This window comes from Rhodotorula paludigena (assembly GCF_050403205.1).
Source record: "Rhodotorula paludigena JCM10292 DNA, Rt_paludigena_JCM10292v1_ctg6, whole genome shotgun sequence".
Classification (NCBI taxonomy): domain Eukaryota; kingdom Fungi; phylum Basidiomycota; class Microbotryomycetes; order Sporidiobolales; family Sporidiobolaceae; genus Rhodotorula; species Rhodotorula paludigena.
The window spans coordinates 1-16,804 of record NW_027481452.1 but is presented as its reverse complement, the minus strand read 5'-3'; the positions used below and the strand labels follow the sequence as shown (position 1 = coordinate 16,804).

At 65.7% G+C, this 16,804-nt stretch overlaps 7 protein-coding genes across 7 annotated transcripts; 5 read left to right on the top strand and 2 right to left on the bottom strand.

Moving 5' to 3' along the window:
* Positions 1 to 179: 179 nt before the first annotated feature.
* On the top strand, positions 180 to 2,207 carry JCM10292_003017 (O-fucosyltransferase family protein; the record flags this gene model as incomplete). Its single annotated transcript, XM_076646741.1, has 4 exons — positions 180 to 824; positions 886 to 979; positions 1,038 to 1,409; positions 1,465 to 2,207. The coding sequence occupies 4 exons, from the start codon at positions 180 to 182 to the stop codon at positions 2,205 to 2,207; spliced, it is 1,854 nt and encodes a 617-aa protein (XP_076507502.1).
* Positions 2,208 to 2,841: 634 nt separating this feature from the next.
* Positions 2,842 to 5,007, top strand: JCM10292_003016 (uncharacterized protein; the record flags this gene model as incomplete). The annotated part of the gene is made up of 4 exons (XM_076646740.1): positions 2,842 to 3,437; positions 3,494 to 4,029; positions 4,090 to 4,873; positions 4,944 to 5,007. 4 exons carry the CDS (start codon positions 2,842 to 2,844, stop codon positions 5,005 to 5,007), a joined length of 1,980 nt encoding a protein of 659 aa, XP_076507501.1.
* A 679-nt stretch (positions 5,008 to 5,686) lies between these two features.
* On the top strand, positions 5,687 to 7,123 carry JCM10292_003015 (uncharacterized protein; the record flags this gene model as incomplete). Its single annotated transcript, XM_076646739.1, has 1 exon — positions 5,687 to 7,123. The coding sequence occupies one exon, from the start codon at positions 5,687 to 5,689 to the stop codon at positions 7,121 to 7,123; it is 1,437 nt and encodes a 478-aa protein (XP_076507500.1).
* A 690-nt stretch (positions 7,124 to 7,813) lies between these two features.
* JCM10292_003014 (uncharacterized protein) lies at positions 7,814 to 10,014 on the top strand (the record flags this gene model as incomplete). The annotated part of the gene is made up of 8 exons (XM_076646738.1): positions 7,814 to 8,096; positions 8,153 to 8,241; positions 8,333 to 8,704; positions 8,765 to 9,008; positions 9,100 to 9,392; positions 9,452 to 9,517; positions 9,584 to 9,716; positions 9,803 to 10,014. 8 exons carry the CDS (start codon positions 7,814 to 7,816, stop codon positions 10,012 to 10,014), a joined length of 1,692 nt encoding a protein of 563 aa, XP_076507499.1.
* Positions 10,015 to 10,328: 314 nt separating this feature from the next.
* On the bottom strand, positions 10,329 to 12,094 carry JCM10292_003013 (uncharacterized protein; the record flags this gene model as incomplete). Its single annotated transcript, XM_076646737.1, has 5 exons — positions 10,329 to 11,472; positions 11,532 to 11,641; positions 11,708 to 11,775; positions 11,869 to 11,897; positions 11,955 to 12,094. The coding sequence occupies 5 exons, from the start codon at positions 12,092 to 12,094 to the stop codon at positions 10,329 to 10,331; spliced, it is 1,491 nt and encodes a 496-aa protein (XP_076507498.1).
* Positions 12,095 to 12,418: 324 nt separating this feature from the next.
* Positions 12,419 to 16,025, top strand: RCY1 (Rcy1p; the record flags this gene model as incomplete). The annotated part of the gene is made up of 7 exons (XM_076646736.1): positions 12,419 to 12,422; positions 12,489 to 13,755; positions 13,820 to 14,267; positions 14,326 to 15,168; positions 15,225 to 15,547; positions 15,624 to 15,871; positions 15,934 to 16,025. 7 exons carry the CDS (start codon positions 12,419 to 12,421, stop codon positions 16,023 to 16,025), a joined length of 3,225 nt encoding a protein of 1,074 aa, XP_076507497.1.
* Positions 16,026 to 16,350: 325 nt separating this feature from the next.
* JCM10292_003011 (RNA recognition motif domain-containing protein) lies at positions 16,351 to 16,804 on the bottom strand (the record flags this gene model as incomplete). The annotated part of the gene is made up of 1 exon (XM_076646735.1): positions 16,351 to 16,804. A coding segment is annotated over one exon (454 nt), but the record flags the coding sequence as incomplete, so codon positions are not given.

The following is a 16,804-nucleotide window of genomic DNA, read 5'->3' as shown; positions in this document are numbered from 1 at the left end:
CTCTTTGCCTGCGCGCCTGGCCTGCCACCTCGAAAGGTCTCGCCAATCCTCCCTCCAAGACCCCGCCGGCAATCGCCCCCGCGTGACGAAACCCTCTCGCTGCTGGCGCTTGCTCGGCTCGCTCGCTCGCTTCGTCCTCTCCCTATCCTGCTTGCTGGCTTTTGCTAGACTGCGCCGCTATGGCTGGTGGACGGCATCGCAACCCGGGCTCGGAAGTCACCTTCAAGGGCGGCGACACGCCTTTCGCCCTCCCCTTCTCTACCTCGACCGGTCGCTCGTCGCCTCCCGCCGCATCCGCCTTCAATGGCGAGGGTCCGCGAGCTAGGCGACCAGCCGCCATGAACGACTCTTCCGAGCTAGACATCCGCTACGACATGCACGACATTTCGCCGACAACGCAGCAGCCCGACTTCTCCTTCCCGACTGTCTCCTCCGCCGCCTACTCTCCCCCTCCCTCTCCGCCGCCGAAAGAGGCGCTTCCAGTTCTCGCGAAGAAGGGCGCCGGCGGATTCTACAGCAAGTCGTCGTCGATCGCGCAGGCGCGCGAGCACAAGTCGGCGCGGCAAGGCCCGCTCCATCACCAGCACCAGCAGGCGCCGCAGTGGCGCGACAAGGGGCAGGAGCTCGCGCGATTGCGCAAGAAGGCCGCGAGCGACAAGGGCCTGTCGATGCAGCAGATTGTCGCGGGCGCAGGGACCCTCGCTGTCCTCGTCCTGGTCGTCGTTCTGTGGGGCAGCAGCCGGGGCAAGAGTCCGCTCGTCAAGCACATGCAGCGGCGAGAGCAGATCTTGGCAGCCAGCTTGATGCCGTCGCCGCCAGGCATCGTGCGTGCCATCCCGCCCGTCTCCGGTCACGGACGAGACGCTGATCTTTGTTCGCCTGCAGACCAAGCAGAAGGAGGTTCGCAAGCACGACTCGTTCCGAGACGAGCTCAGTACCGACTCGCGCTACGTCATCAGCCCGGCGCATGGCGACTTTGGTGCGCCACGCTCCGGCTCACAAAGCGAACTTGTACACTGAGCATCTCGCCCTCGCAGCCGAGCAAACCATGAACCTCTACCACCTCACTCACCTTTCGACTATTCTTTCCCGTATACCCATCGCACATCCCTTTCTCCTGCCCGACGACTCGGGCCAGATCGCCCAGCATCCAGTCCCGACCATTTTCGACCTGTCGCGCTTCAGCGCCGGGACGTCGGTCGCCGTCCTCGACTGGAACGACCTACGGCCGCATGAGGGCGCCGAGACGGGCAAGACGGAGCCGCTCGGGTGCTGGGTCGGGCAGATTGGCGAGACGGAGCGCGACGACCGCGCCAAGCGCATGCGCTTGACGGGGCTCAGCCCGAGCTTCGTCCCCGTGAGGCTCGCGCCGAGCAAGAGTGCTGCCGGTCAGGGAGACGATCTCAAGGGTGCGTTGCACCGATCTCCTCGAACGAGCTCACACTGATGCACTCTTCATCGCAGGGACGCACTCCTTCCTCTCGCGCTTTGACAAGGACGCTTCGGCAAAGTCGGGTCTCATCGACCAGGCGCGGCACGACGCGTCCATCTCGACGGCAGGCACGTCGACGCGCCACGCCGTGCCGGAAAACCACGTCTTCTGCATCGACCACTCGCTGTACCGCCCAGAGCACCCGACGTCGAAGCAGTCGACGACGCACCTCGACCCGCGGGACCACACTGCCTTCTTCAAGCACGGCAAGCACCTGCACTTCTCGCCCGAGCTGCACGAGACGGCGGGCGACATTGCGGCGCACCTCCTCGGGCACCGCCTGCCCTTCCTCGCGGTGCACATCTCGGCCAAGGCGCGCGCGAGCGAGTGCCGCCTTCTGAACCAGCCCGGGCGCTGCGAGCCCAACCTGCTCGACTACCAGCGCGCCGTGGACCGCGTGCGGCACCTCGTCGCGAGCGGGCAGGGGCGCAAGAGCCGCGAGCACCGGCACTCGGCGCGCAGCTTGCAGGTGCTCGTCTCGACCGACGTCAAGGACCTCGCCTTCCTCGGCGAGCTCGCCAACCTCGGGTGGACGCTCCTCGACTACGAGGACCTCGAGCTGCGCGAGCGCTTTGGCCGCTGGGACCCCGAGGTCATGGACCAGGCGGTCGAGAGCCGCAGTCACGGCTTTATCGGGACGAGGGGGAGCGCGCAGTCGACGCTGTCGGCGCTGCGGGTGCGTACCTGGCGCCAGGGTCCGACGGAACTTGTGTAGTGGACCTCGCGCTGCAGGTTCAGCGTGACATTCGCATCCTTTTCTTACGTCGAGTCCTTTCCGGCTGCGCTTCCCTTGAACCTGCTGCTTTCAAGCGAATGCACGAGAGCTTTCTAAGGTTCCCGAGGCGAAGACTGCAGATCATGCGTCTCATGCCAGCTCCCGAAGACCTCTTTGACCGCTTCCTCACAGTCCCTGTCGCCGCGGGCTTCTGCTAGGGCTCGCCAAAGCAGAGCACGAGAGGGGGCTCGATCTGTCACTTTGGACCCAGCTAATTACAAGCCCACACGCCGCACGCCGCCGTCGCGCCTCCTTCCTGTCCCGGCAGGGAAGTTGCAACGCCTCTCCGTCTCACCATGAAAGGTTCTCGGCCCCTTGCCTGGCCTAGCCGGCTACTTCGGCGAGTGCTCCAAGCTCCAGACCGACGCATACGGTGCGGGCAACGCTAATGAGGCGAGTGGGTTGCTGGCTGGCCACTCTGCGGTCGCTCTGCTGCTGCTCGCTCTCTACCGTACTGTGCTATAGCCTGCCTTGTGTGGTCGACGCTTGACCGTGCACCTGTCCTGGGCACGCTCAGACGCCTCTCTGTCGCGAGCCGACGGCCCCACTTCGCCTCCTCCTGCCCACCGCCGTCATGTCCTTCGACCCCTCACAGCACCGGCCGTCATTGGCGGTCGGCGCCAGTTCGTCGAACGCCTTGCCGACACTGAGCAACCAGAACTCGCACACTCGCGGCATCAGCATCGTCCAGCGCGGCGTTTCTTACCTGGCCGCCCCTTCCGCGCACCCTCCTACCGACCATTCGACCTCGTCCGACTTCCTGCGCAACCTTGCCAACACGCGCTCGTTTTCGCAAAACCCGCGCGCGCGACGGCATGCCTCGCTCGACCTTGGCGTCGCTCGCGCACGAGCAGGATCCATGGAGGTCGAGTCGCCTATATCGACCGTCTCGCCCGTCTCGTACGGCGAAGACGAGAAGCGGCGACTACTGTCGCTGTACGACAGTGCGCCCGTCTCGCCGCTGTGCACGCCGTTCGCACCTGTGCCGCCGCGGAGAGCCTGGTGGAAGAGCCGGAGGAACGTCAGCGCGGCCGTCTCGGCGGCACTGACGCTGTTCGTGCTGGGCGGACTCTTCGCACTTTCGATCATTAACCGACCAGGGTCACGAACATGGTGGGGAATGAAAGACGTGCTGGAGGACCTCGGTGTCGCATCGTTCGAGCCGGCGAGGTGCGTTGAACTGCTCTCTTCGCCGCCGTTCGCCCAGACTGACGGGCTCACTGCAGCTGCGAGAACCCGTACACCGAGTTCGGGCGGATACACGTCGACCGCAAGGTGCCAGAGAACAACCGCTGGCTCCCTTACGACCCGTCCTGCGTTCCTCCCGCCCTCATGGCGACTCTTCGCGCCGCCCGCAACGTCAGCGCCGCTTCCGGCGAGCCGGAGCATCTCACCTTCCCTCTCCCCCTTGAGCGCCCGCCGCACATGCCGGGCGCGCCGCTTTCGTGGATGCACGGCAAGACGGTCCTCCTCTTTGGTGACCACGTCGAGCGCAATCACAACAAGGATTTCTGCCGTTTTGTGGGCGGCAAGTGGGCGACGATCGGGCGCGACCACGCGCTCTCGCCGCCACGGTTCGTCAACGGGATTGACGAGAAGCTCGTCGGGTCGAACAAGGAGAATTACGACGGCACGAGGCCCGCCGTGTGCTATCTCGAGGACTACGACTTTATGGTCGTTTCGGTGTTCCACTTTGGCCTCGCGAACCGCGTCGAGTTCGAGCACGAGTCGCTCCTGCATGACCCGGCATTCTACCCGCCTGGTGAGTTGGCCCGCCTCTTTATCCTCGTAGGCATGTCTTACTGAATAGCGCATTCTACAGTCGCTGTCGACGACCGCCTCACTCACATTGTCCTCCCGCTGCTCGACTCGCTCAACCGGACGCGTCCCGACCTGATCGAGTTCTCGACGGGCTTCTGGGACCTGCGGCACTTTGCCGCGCTCGACGAGCTCGCGGGCAAAGACCGCTACGGCGAGCTGTCGACGGAGCGTCTCGCGTGGTACTCCGCGCGCCTCACGCATGCCTTCGCCGACCTCGGCAGCGCCTTCCCCGGAGCGCCCATCCTGTGGCGCACGCTGCATCAGACGCCCAATTTCAACCAGACGTCGCCGGCGCGCGTCGCTGCGCTTGACCAGATCTCGCGCAAGGTCGCCGCGACGCTCAACGAGGTCTCGACGCGCGCCGAGGCCGAGCAGCGCCTCGACGAGATCTTCCACTTCAACCACCGGTCGGAGCACCACTCGAGCCGCGGCGGCGGGAAGAACGCCGGTGCGCCGAGCGCAGCGCACACGGCGATGCTCGAAGAGCGCGCGCGCGTCGAGCGCAGCCTCGTCGGCGGCGGGCTCAGCGGGCGATCGGCATCGCGCCGGCCGGTCAAGGACCGCATGTCGAGCAAGGCGCCGTTCCTGAACCGCGTCAAGGAGCGCATCGGGAGCAAGGAGCGCGTCAAGGACGTGCGGCTCGGCGACGACGACACGAGTCTGCGCGGGATGGTGCGCGTCGACGAGTGGGGCGCGCTCATGCGCGGCCAGGAGCACACGATGAACAATGTGCACACGCCGTCCCTCCCCGGCGGGTACCTGTGGGGCGACATCATGCTGTACGAGTGCGTTACCCCTCTGTGTGCTGTCGAGGCGGCGGAACAGGAAACTGACGGTCTTCCGCCTTTCGCGCAGGCTCCGACGCGCCGCTGCGCTGGCTCGCCCGCACGTCAAGACGTACGCTCGCCAGCGCTTCTAGGCGCACTGCATCTCCTTGTCGCTGCGCACTGTGGACACTCTCTCCTGTGGCACGGTCACCCATGCATCACAAAATCCTCCCTGTTGTAGCATCCTCATGTAGCCACGATCTCGCTGCCATAGACGAGTCCCTCTCCCTCCTTGTCCGGTACGGCGAGAGCGATGGCAGGCGTCAACTGGAGCAGGAGAAGAGCGAGAGCAGGCTGACTTGGGCAATGGCCCCCTGTCGATTGCGGTCGAGGCTCCTGTTTCCGTCTCTGCCTCGTCCGTTCGCCTCTTTCGCCCCCATCCTCCTCCCCTTTCCCCCTTCCCCGCTCCTCCCCGTTGGCTCTGTGGTTTCCTTTTTTCTCGTCCTCTTTTGGTCCCGCCTCTCCGTCACATCGCCCCCCGCCGCGCTCTCCACCGCCGCCCTCGAGCCTCCGTCCGTCCCCCTCGCGAATCTCGCCTCGTCCTCCTCGCACCGTGCACGCTCGAGCCGGCTCGACACGCACCGCCCGCGCACTCTGCACCCTTGTATCGCTACAACACCGTGCGTCCCTCTCGCGCTCGCGCGTGTGCGCAGCGCGCCACTCGGACCTCCGTTCGCGTCGACTAACGGTTCGCACACACGCGACTCGCGACTCGGAAGCAGAGCAACGCCTCGTCACGACCCTCCTAGCAACTCAGCAACATCTACAACCATGTCGTACTTTCACACCCAGCGCAACCAGCACCAGAACCAGCACCAGCACCATCACCGCCCGGAGCCTCTTCACCTCGCACCCAACTACGCGACCGGTCACCAGCCGCACGGCGCACCTCGCTCTGCCCCGCTCCAGCACCAGCACCAGCACCAGCATCAGAATCAGCACCAACACCAGCAATACCAGCACGGCTACCACCAGCCGCCGCACCACCACTACAACGGCGTCTCGAGCGCCTACCCTGCCTCGCCCGCGCAGCCGCCCCCGCACATGCACCAGGCGCATGCGCTCGACGAGTTCCAGCAGTCGCAGCACGCCTACATGAACGAGCTCGCCGGCCTCCAGCGCACGATCGAGCAGCAGATCCTTGCGCAGCAGCAGATCGAGCGCGAGGCCGCGTACCGCCTGCTCGCCTCACAGCAGCAGCAGCAGCGCGGCGGTCAGCAGCGCCAGCCGCAGCAGGGGCGCGCGCCGCACCAGCAGCAGCAGCAGTATGAGCGCCATCCGGCGCAGAATGTCCCGCACCCGGCGGGCCTTCTCGGCCGCGGCGGTCCCGACTTTGCTGGTCAGCAGCAGCAGCAGCACCAGCGCCAGGACAACCCACTTGTCGCTTCGGCGCTCGCGCGTAGGCAGCGCCAGGAGCAGCAGCAGCAGTACGGGCGCGGCAACGGCAGCCCGCACCGGCGCCAACAGCAGCACGGGTACGGCCAGCAGACGCCGCCGCAGGGCTATCGCACCCCGCGCGAGCCGCGCTCGACCCCGACGCCGCCGCCGATGGGCCACGCCAAGCGCGCGTCGCCTCCCCCGCCGGCCGTGATCCTCTCGGCGCCGGGCGAGCCGTACCCGGACACGTCGTCTTCGAGCTCCGAGAGCGGCGAGACGCGCCCCTCGTCGCCCGACATGAGCCCGCACGCCCTGAAGTCGGCCAAGGAGGCCAAGGCGTCGCGCCGCCGGTCGCACCTCGACACGCTTGCCAACCTCGGCCCGTCCGTCGCCGAGCGCAAGCAGCGCCGCCCCGTGTCGATCAACGGCGCTCCGTTGGGTCTCAAGACGCACTCGGCGCCCCGCCTCCCGCTCAGCGCCACCGTCGGCGGGTCATTCCCGCCCGTGCACCCGCGCTCGGTGAGCGACTCTGCCGCGGCGCTTGCGGCCCTCTCGCTCTCGCCGCACGCCTCGTCCTTCACGCCCGCGCCGCCCTCGCCGCCCATCCCGGCGAGGCAGCAGGCGCCGCCCGTGCCCGGCACGGCGACGGCGACGCGCCAGCCGCGCGGCCCGCCGACCGAGCTGAGCGACGCCGTCAACTTTGCGGCGCGCGTTCGCGCCCAGGCGATCGAGAACTTGCGCGCGCGCCGCTCGGGGAGGGCGTTCGGCGGCGCGGTCGTCGGCCTCGACGAGAGCCTGCCGTCGCTGGCGACGGTGGGCGTGGCGGCCTGAAGAGCGGTCCTTGCCGTGGGTTTCTCGGTTTCGGTGTTTAGCATAGCTCTACGTTTTGCCCTATCTCCCTCTCTTTGCGGTCGTACACTACATACGCTCGCTTGGTCCGTTGACGCCTTCCACACCAGTCGTGCCGTAGCTCCTCTTCAGCGTTCCGCGCTGTGCCCTGCATCGTATCGACGCCCCTTACCATGCCCGTTCGGCGCATTCTGGATGTCTTCGAATCGAAGCTGTGCCTATCGTCCCGAAGCAAACGCGCTTCGGAAGAACGAGAATTTGGGGCGGGCTGCGCCCCGGCGAGATCGGCGTTCTCGCACCTCTCAAGCACTTCCTGCGCTTCGTCCGCTGTCGTGCGGCTCAGGCACTGCACTCTGGAGTGCGCAGACCGTCTCGCTTGTGTGCAAGCCCAGTCAAATCCGCTGCAGCGCCGTCCAAAGCCGCCCTGGTTCTCTGCGCTCTCCGCTTCCCCAGACGGTGCCCACAGCGCAGAGTGCGGCACGGAACGCTGGGCGGTCTGTTTCTGGCTGCCAATCTCGATCATCAGACAACGAGGGCGACCCGCAGCCCGCGCTCGCTCTTTTTGCTCGCGTTTGCGCCGTAGGCCCCCTTCTTCTTCGGAAGAAGCAGGGAAGAGCCCCCGCCGCTTCTTTCTCTCCTTCGCCCTGCCTGTTCTGACGAGCTCCCGACGAGATGGCTCCGCCGACTGCTGCAGCCGACGCGATGGCCGTGCTGCCTGCGCTTGCTTCGGACGCTGCCTCCCCCGCCTCGACCTCGCCGTCGGACACGGTCCGATCTCCCTCGAACGCTGGCGCCGATAGCGAGCTTGACGAGAAGCGCTCGCTCGACTCGTGCAAGGGCGAGCTCGACTCGCTCCCGCAGGGGGTCGAGGCCGACGGGTCCTACAACCCTGCCGTCGTCGGCCACCCGTGGCGCGTAAAGGGCCCTGCGATCTTCTGCGTCCTGCTCTTGACCTGTGCGTATGTTGGACAATGGGCGTCCGAGGCAGTAGACTGACACGCGCGATGACAGTCGGCAAGAACTTTACCAGCAGCTCGATCAGCCCGCTCAAGTCGACGCTCAAGAAAGAACTCGGGATCGACAACGCCCAGTATGCCAATGTGCGCCTCTCGCTTACCAGCTGTGCGGTGAAGCAAGTAATCTGACTGACCTCGCTTGTACCTCTCCCTCTTGACTTGCTTTTGCGATCAGATCGACACCGCGGATTCGCTCATCAACACCGTCTTCCCTATTCTCTCAGGCTGCATGATCGACTACATCGGCCCATCTGTCGGGGCCCTGTACTCGTGCTCGATCATCCTCCTCGGCGCACTGCTCACCGCGGGAGCCGCGAGCGCCGGCAACTACGGCCTCATGCTCTTTGCGCAGATTATCTTCGGCTTCGGATCGTCGACGCTCGAGACGTCCCAGAGCAAGTTGTACGCCTTCTACACCCTGGGCTCAAGCATGCAGGGCGCCATCTTCGGCCTCGACATCGCCATGGGTCGCGTCTTCAATTTGTGCGGCAAGCTCTCGAGTGTGCCAATCATGGAACGCGCCAACTCGTACGCCATGACCTTCTGGGTGCGTTTCCTGCTTTTGAGCCGGCTGTCATTGTGCACGCCTGACGAGCATATCTCTCAGGTCGCGGCAATCTTCGCCGGCGTGTCATTCGCACTCGCCACGTCCTTCTTCTTTTACGAGCGCACCTTCCATCCGTCTGCGCGCGTTCCTACTGGTCGTCAGGCTGCGCAGAACGCCAGGGCGCGCGGAGAAGACGTCGTAGGTGCAGGTTCGCACTGGAAGGCGAACCGCCTGGCATTCCTCCGATCCATCTGGGCGATTCCCGCGGCGTTCTTCCTGCTCGACATCTCGCAACTCTTCCAGTGTATGTCCCTTCTGCCGAAAGCGCGGGAGCATCGTCGCCGATGCGCACGTTGCTCGTTTCGCCTAGCTCGACTGACTCGCTTGCTTTCCAGCCGGCGCCGTCGGGTCCTACACAAGCAACCTCGCCGATACTATCCGTGTTACTCGCGGCGCGACCCTGTACACGGCGGGCTACACATCTGCGCTTTCGCAAGTGATGCCCATCGTCCTCACGCCGCTCCTCGGCGTCTTCTTTGACCGTTTCGGCATGCGCATGCATTGGGTCACCTGGACGGCGTCCCTGTGGTGCGTCGTGTTCGCCCTGCTGGCGTACACGACCGTGCACCCGCTCGTGCCCGCCCTGCTCGGTTCGCTTGCGCTTGCGACGAACGTTCTGCCCTGGATTGTACGTTCTCGCCTTTCCATGTACGTTTGCCGGAACGAGTCTGACTCGAAACGTCGCAGGCTTCGATCCCGCTTCTCGTGCCCGACCAGGCGCACCTCGGAACCGCCTTCGGCATCTACAAGGCTGTGAGTCCAGTCCGAGGAAATCGCAAGGCTGGTAACGTACTGACTTGAACTCGCCCGCTCGACCAGCTGAACAACTGCGGCAGCGTCATCGTCAACACGGCGTCGGGTGCGATCCAGGACCGCGCCAAGGCGGACAAGAACCAGTACAACAATGTGTTTGCCTTCCTCCTCGTCATCAAGGGTCTCGACGTGATCTATGGTGCGTCTACGCCGCAGTCGACCTTCTCTCTTGCCTCGACCTGCCGGCTGATCCTGCGCCGTCCCGCAATCCTTTGTTGCGGACAGGCCTGTGCTACTGGCGCTTCGATAAGCGCTACCTTGGGGGCGTCCTCCAGGCCTCCGACGCGCGCTTGCGCGAGATGGAGGCGACGCAGTCGCCCGAGGAGCGCACGGCCGGAGTCCGCCGGCCCATCAAGGCGGTCACGATTGTCGCCCTCGCGACAGTCGCCAGCATGGTGGTCATTGCGTGGGTACTGTACCTGTACTACTCGGTCTGAGGAAAAGGGAGGGCAAAGGGGGGCTCGCCGGGCAGCACAGGCCGTTGCGACTTCTCGGCGAGATGAACGGGTCTTGTAGAGTTTTTCTGCTGGGCTTCATGAGGGTCATATTGTCTGCTGCCTCCTACGGCGCTTATCAATAGAGGGAGTACGGCAAAGAGCGCACACGAGGATGCCTTTCACGGCGAGGCGCTCGCACTGCGTCCGGAGGTCACCATACTCCCGCGCACCAATTGAATGTTCTCGATACATCGTCACTGCACATTCCTCTGCGTCGATACAACCCTGTACGATCCCGTCCACCTCCGGAAGGCCTATCCGCCCATGCTGCGCATCGAGTTGCTCCGCTCCAGGCCTGGTCCCCTCAGCGACCCGCTCTCGCTCTTTGCGTCAAACGTGAGCAAGTCGGAGAAGCTCTCTGCGCGGATGCGCCCAGGCGAGTCGGTCTTTGGCGCGCGCGTAGACGACGGCGGGGTCGGCGGGCGGGCGCCCGGTTCGGGCGAAGGCGAGCGGGACGAGTCGGGTGTCGACGTCGACGAGAGCAGGTCGGGTTCGGCGAGCGTCGCCTCGGACCGAGAGGAGCGAGTCGACATGGAGCGGTGGTGCGCAGCGACCCATGGTTCGGGCGACGAGGTGCGCGAGCGAGCGGGCTCGCTGGCGCCGTCCTCGCCATCGGCGCCGCCGGCGTGAGCTGACAACGCCGCGCTCGACTCGCGAGAGCGGGGCGTGCGCGCGCCGTCGATCGTCGATGCGGGCGTCAGCGCTCCGCTTTTCTCGCCGCCTGCTCCAGCGCTCTCGCGCGCCCCCGCGCCCTTCTCGCCCTCGCCGCCGCCGGCCTCTCCGCGCTTGAGCCAGCCAGGCAGCAGCGCCCACGCCCAGCCGCCATCCCCTGCCCCTCTGCTTCTCCCCATCTTGGCCGCGCGCTTCGCCTCGGCGCGCCGCCGCTCCCACTCGCCGCGGTACCGCTCGTACCCTTCGCGGAATTGCGGCGCGACGCGCGAGGAAAAGATGAGCTCGCCGCGCGGGTTCTGCGCGGGCGGGATCGGCGGGAGCGGGATACCGCCTGGGGGGCGGGGGGACGGGGTTGGGACGGGCGCGCGCGTGACGGGGTCCGAGGGGGAGGGGAGAAGCGCGGTGTTGCGCAGAGGGGGAGAGGCCGGAGGAGAGGAGGAGGGCGAGAGGGGCGGGGAAGCGGGCGGAGAGCGGAGAGCGCCGGCTGATCGGAGCGATACGTTCGAAGAGGAAGACATCGAGTGTGTCGACGAGGCAGACGGGCTGCGCGAGAGGGGCGGCGAGGAGACGTCGGACGCTATTGAGCGGCCAGAGGAAGTGCGCGAGAGTGCGTTGCTTGGTGGAGGCGACGAGCCGAAGAGGCGGGAGAGGGAGAAGCGCGAGCGGTGTCGCGTGTTGAGGTAGATGTTGAAAGGCCGCAATGCTCGATTCGCTTGTGGTACGAACCTGCGCGTCTCGTCGGGTCAGTGCGCAGTCGATGGGTGCGGGACAGACGAGAGACTCGCTTGTGAGCATAGGCGATCTTCTCGCTGTACATGCCCGTCGCGAAGAACAGGACGAGGGTGGTCACCGCAACGAGGAGCATTGCCACGTTGCCATAATGCACAAGCGAGTACTGTCGAGCGTGTGGGTGTCAGTTGCGAGCGGGACAAACTGGTGCGAGCCGCAGAGCGGAACATACGATCGAGGGGAGGACAAAGACGTTGTAGGCGAGGTATGCAATGACGCCCACTAGCGAGAGGAGGAAGCCTGCGGGCGACAGCGTCAGTGCACGCTCACGCTGGCCTGCTTACGCTGCAGTGTGCAGGGGTTCGCCGGACGAGGAGGGGAAGGTGCGCGGACCTTCGTACTTGCGCCGCTGCTTCTGCAGCCTGCGGGCGTTGGGCGGTCAGCGGTGTCGAGAGAGCGAAACGGGCGCGCCCACGCACCTCTCGTGGTTCTGCTTGAGGCGCTCCTCGAAGATGAGCAAGTCCTTGAACGACTCGCGGTTCGCGGGCGGGTGGAACGGGCGCGCTCGTCGGGGAGCGTGGCCAGCTGGTGCCCGCTCTGGCTGCACAGCACTCGGCATCCCGCCAACCCCGAAACCGGACCAAGAGCGCGAGAGAGCAGACGCAGGACGAGAGAGCAGCCGACGAGCCGGCGACTTGGACTCCGGCATCTCGCTCGCACGCCAGCAGAGCGGAGCTGAGTGCGCCTGCTCACTAGAGCGTCACTGCGCAAGAGCTCTCGGCGCCGCACGAGCTGCCCGCGTCGTGTCGCCGCTCCCCCACCTCGCCTCATCAGTCGACTGCTTCAACTCGCCTCTGCTCAGCAGCTACAGCTCTAGCCGCCTTGTAGAGCGCAGCAGCGCTTCGTAGAGCTCTTCAGACTCTGCCCAGGAACGGTCAAGGCCATGGGTGCGCGCAATCCGCTTGTGTCCGCCCTTCTCCTTCCTTTATCCTCACCTTGGACCCCCGCTGCAGAGCGCTGGACCGCCCTCATGCCCGACAGGGCGCCAGCAGCCGGTCCATCCACCGCTCGCGGCGCCCTCAAGGCCAAGCCCAAGCTTGTTGGCCGTCTGCCCGAAGAAGCCTGGATCGTCGTCGCCCAGTTCCTCCCCGTCCCCGACCTTCCGCAACTCGCCCTCTGCAGCCGCACCGTCAACCGCCTCGTGCGCGATGACCGCGTTTGGCGCGCCAAGCTGGCGTGGCTCAACTACAAGGGTCCGGACGAGGTGGACTGGCGCGCAAAGGGCAAGGACCCGGAGAAGTCGGGCGCAGATGGCGCAGAGGCAGCCGGGCGCAAGTCGCTCGAGCCGGCGCGACGACGGTCAATACCGCCAGCTCCACCTGCCGGCGCGGTAGCAGAACCACGGCAGTCTATCGACGCGGCGAAACGGCGCTCGAAACCGCCAGTTCCGGTGGGCGAGCCCGAGGAAGAGGACGAGTTTGGCGACTTTTTCGACGGCGAGGTGCCAGTGCGAGACATACGACGGAGCAGCACCACCACCGATGCTTTCGGCGACTTCCAGGACGGCGATCTGGGCGCAGAAGACCCGTTCGGGCTGGCGGAGGATTTTGGCGAGGTCGCGCTCAATGACCCACCGTCAGCCGCCAAGAAGCAAAAGCCTCCCGCCGACGACCTGCTTCTCACGTTCGAAGATTCGCCTGCCAAGCCAGCACCTTCGTCGTCGGCTGCTCGCCGACCACCGGCAGTGTCCAAATTGACGTTCGACACTCCCGCCGCCTCTCCCGCCTCCCCATCATCCTCACGACCCGGCGCATTCGCCTTCAACCCTTCCACTCCGACGCCCACATCCGCCACCTTTGCCCGTACCGACTCGCTCCTCACCGTCTTCAAGACGCACCAGTCCCTCCTCCTCCCATACTACACGTCTCTCAAGACGCACACGACTTCCTCCCTCGTCTTCACGACCACCTCGCTCTCGCCGATGCAGCGCGCGCGGCTCCTCTCGTCGCTCGCGCGCTTCTGCGACCCGCTCGTCGCCCCGACGCGCTCGCTCCCGCAGCGCCTCACGGTCCTGCGCAACGTCCAGTCGGCGATGGACTTTTTCGAGTCGACGCTCCTCGCCGAGTTTGAGCGCGCCGACGCCGCAAAGGACGAGGCGATGATGAAGGACCGCGCGACGGTCCTGTGGGAGCTCAACCAGAGCACGACGCTGTCGCAGGTGTTTGTGCAGAAGCGGGAGACGATGTTTGGGACGGGTCACAGCCCCTTGCGAAACCTCACGTACGCTCCACGACTCTGTTCCGCCGGTCAAGCGCGCGCTGACGAGTCCTGCCTGCGACGACAGCAAGATCGAGACGCCTTCAGGCGGTGAAGCCGACGGCATCGATTTTTCGGCGATGGACCACTGGATGCAGTCGATTCTGACGGTCCTCTCGCGCGAAGGCTCGCTCATAGCGCGCGTCTTCCCGCCCGAAGCCGACGTCCTCCTGTACTTTCTCGAGCGCATCGCCAACGACGTCGTGTCGGACTACATCACGCAGCTCCTCTCGGCCGCGCAGCCGCTGCAGAACCCGCTCTTCCTCCTCGCGACGGCCGCGACGTTCGGGCAGGTGTACCGCCTCGTCGAGGGCGTGCTCGCGATCGAGCCGCGCAACGAGCGCCTCGTGACGAAGGAGCGCGCCGAGGACATCGTCTTCCGCATGTTTGAGCCGCTCATGGACGACTATTTGAGCGAGGAGGGCGAGTGGATCCGCCAGGTGCTTGAAGGGATCTGCACCGAGTGGGACCAAAAGGTGGGACAGTCTCAATTGCTCCCCCATCGTGCAGGAAGCTGACCATTCCTTGGTGCAGACGGCTTCGGCACTCGCCGTATCGGATCCGACATTCCTCGCTTCGCAGAACCCGGCGCAGGTCAAGAAGAATGTGCTTGCCGGCTTCACCAAGGTCCTCCTTCTCCCCGTCACCATCATTCCCAAGACAGCCATCATGGGTGTCAACGCCATCACGTACGGCGCTACGGGCGTCATCGACACGTTTGCCCAGCTCGGCACTCAGCTGAGCGGCGTCCCGGCCACCAGCAAGCCGAAGCTCGGCGCAGCAGGAGACCGCTCTTCGGTCGTGATCGATCCAGCACCGGCAGACGCCCCTGCACCCGCTCATGTGGTCGTTGCTCCCGACTTTGACTCCACCGCTGCAGCGTGGGGCGGCGATGCCTCTTCGCGCCTATCGGTCGATGCGAACGGCACCGTCTCGCTCGGCGACCCCTCCTCGACCGGCGCGCCGCCCTCTTCCGCGCTCCCGTCCCCGTCAGCCGCAACAGCGACTCCCCGTCGCACGCCCGGGCGATTCGACCGACTGCAGCTGCTCCTCTCGCTCGATACGGCGCTGCAGCTCCTGCAAGCGGACCGCGACTCGCTCAAGCGCATCCAGACGTTCATCCGGTACCCGGGCACGTACGGGCGCAAAGTGCGCGACGCGATCGAGGAGGTGTTCATCGTGTTGCTGCAGGTCCTTGGCGAGAAGCACGTTGTGCCGGCGTTCGAGAAGGCACGGAGACAGATGGAGGCGTATCGGCCGGAGGAGCACGAGGGCGAGGAGGAGGGCAACGTCGCGCCACTCGTGCAGTTCTTCGAGCTCGTGCACATCGGCGACACGATCCAGCAGATGGTCGACGTCTACTATGAGAAAGAGATGGTGCGCCTCGACGCCTTTGCTCTCTCCCACCTCATGCTGACCCGACGTCCTTACAGGCCGCCTTCATCGATAAGAAGGACTTTCTCAACACGGTCGTGCGGGAGAAGAAGCGCTTCGAGTCTTCGCTCGACGACGCCGTCGCGCAAGGGCTCAACGCGGCCGTCAACATCCTCATGTCGCAGGTCGAGCACCTCGTCACGACGCGCCAGGACCTGCGCGACTTTACGCCCGACGACCGCGCCGACTTTGACCTGCAGCCGACGCAGGCGTGCGTCGAGGCGAGGAAGGTCCTCGTGCAGCACTGCGACATGCTCAAGGGGAGCACCGACAAGCACATCCTCGAGGTGTTCAACCAGGAGGTCGGCATCCGGTTGTTCGGGTGCGTCCGCATTTGCGCTTCGCTCTGGTCGGACGAGCCTGACCTTGCGTGCGCGCGCGCGTGACACGACACACAGCATCCTCCTCAAGCACCTCAAACGCCAGATCATCTCGACGCAAGGCGGCCTGCGCCTCATCGCCGACCTCAACGCGTACCACTCGTTCGTGACGACGCTCCGCCAGCCGCAGGTGACGGCGTACTTCACGAGCCTCAAGATGGTCGGCGAGATCTACCTCGTCGACGAGCCCAAGGACCTCGGCGCGCTCGTGCGCGACACGGGACGGTACGAGGGCGTGCTGAGTCCGGACGACCTGTACGAGCTGGGTGAGCGCGACAGTCTCTCAGTCTCGCTGTCGCCGCCTTTCACTGACGGTCTCTCGGGGCAGTGCAACGCCGCGCCGACTGGACCAAGATCCAGCGCCAGGTCGAGAAGGCTGTCTTCGGCCTGAAGCTCGCCGATGACTGCACGATTGCGTAGAGTCTCGCTTCCGTTAGTTTCCGCTCGCATTTCTTTTCCCCTTCGTTTGGTACTGCAGCAGTTGTTCTTCCGTGCGCCGTCATCTGTCTCCTGCATCATCATCCATGGTTCGTCGTCGACTGTTCTCGCCCAGCTTCCCACGCTCCGAGAGATGCGATAGTCAATCTTTGTGGTTCGATTCAAACACTTTGCTTGCTGCGACTGCTGCTACGATTCATGCGACACTGCAGCGAGGACGGAGTGCAGTCAGCACAGCGGCTCAAACAAGCGCAGGAGGAAGCCGCGCACCTGTACACCCGGCTCACAGAGAAAACGACATGGCGCCCTACGACGCGACGATGATGGCGTCGTCCTCGTTCCTCTCCTGCTGCGCCGACTGCTGCTCGCCCTGCTCGGCCTTTGCGGCGTTCTTGGCCTTGTCGCCGCCCTCGGTGGCGCCCTCGTCCGGCTGGATCGCGACCTTGAGGCTCATGGGGCGGCCGTTGAGCTCCTTGCCCTGGAACTGCTCGAGCGCCTTGACCTGGTCGTCGTGGCTCGCAAAGTCGACAAACGCAAAGCCCTTGGACCGGCCCGCGCTCAGGCCAAACTTGCGCGTCACGACGACGGCGCTCTTGACTGCGCACTCGGGCGCAAACGCCGCCGCGAGCGTCTCGTTCGTCACGTCAAAGTGCAGGTTGCCGACAAAGATGAGCGTCTGCGACTCGGACCCGGCGGGCGGGCCGCGGCGGCGCGGCTGGCGCGCACCCGCACCCGCACCGGCCGCGGGCTTGGCCTCGCCG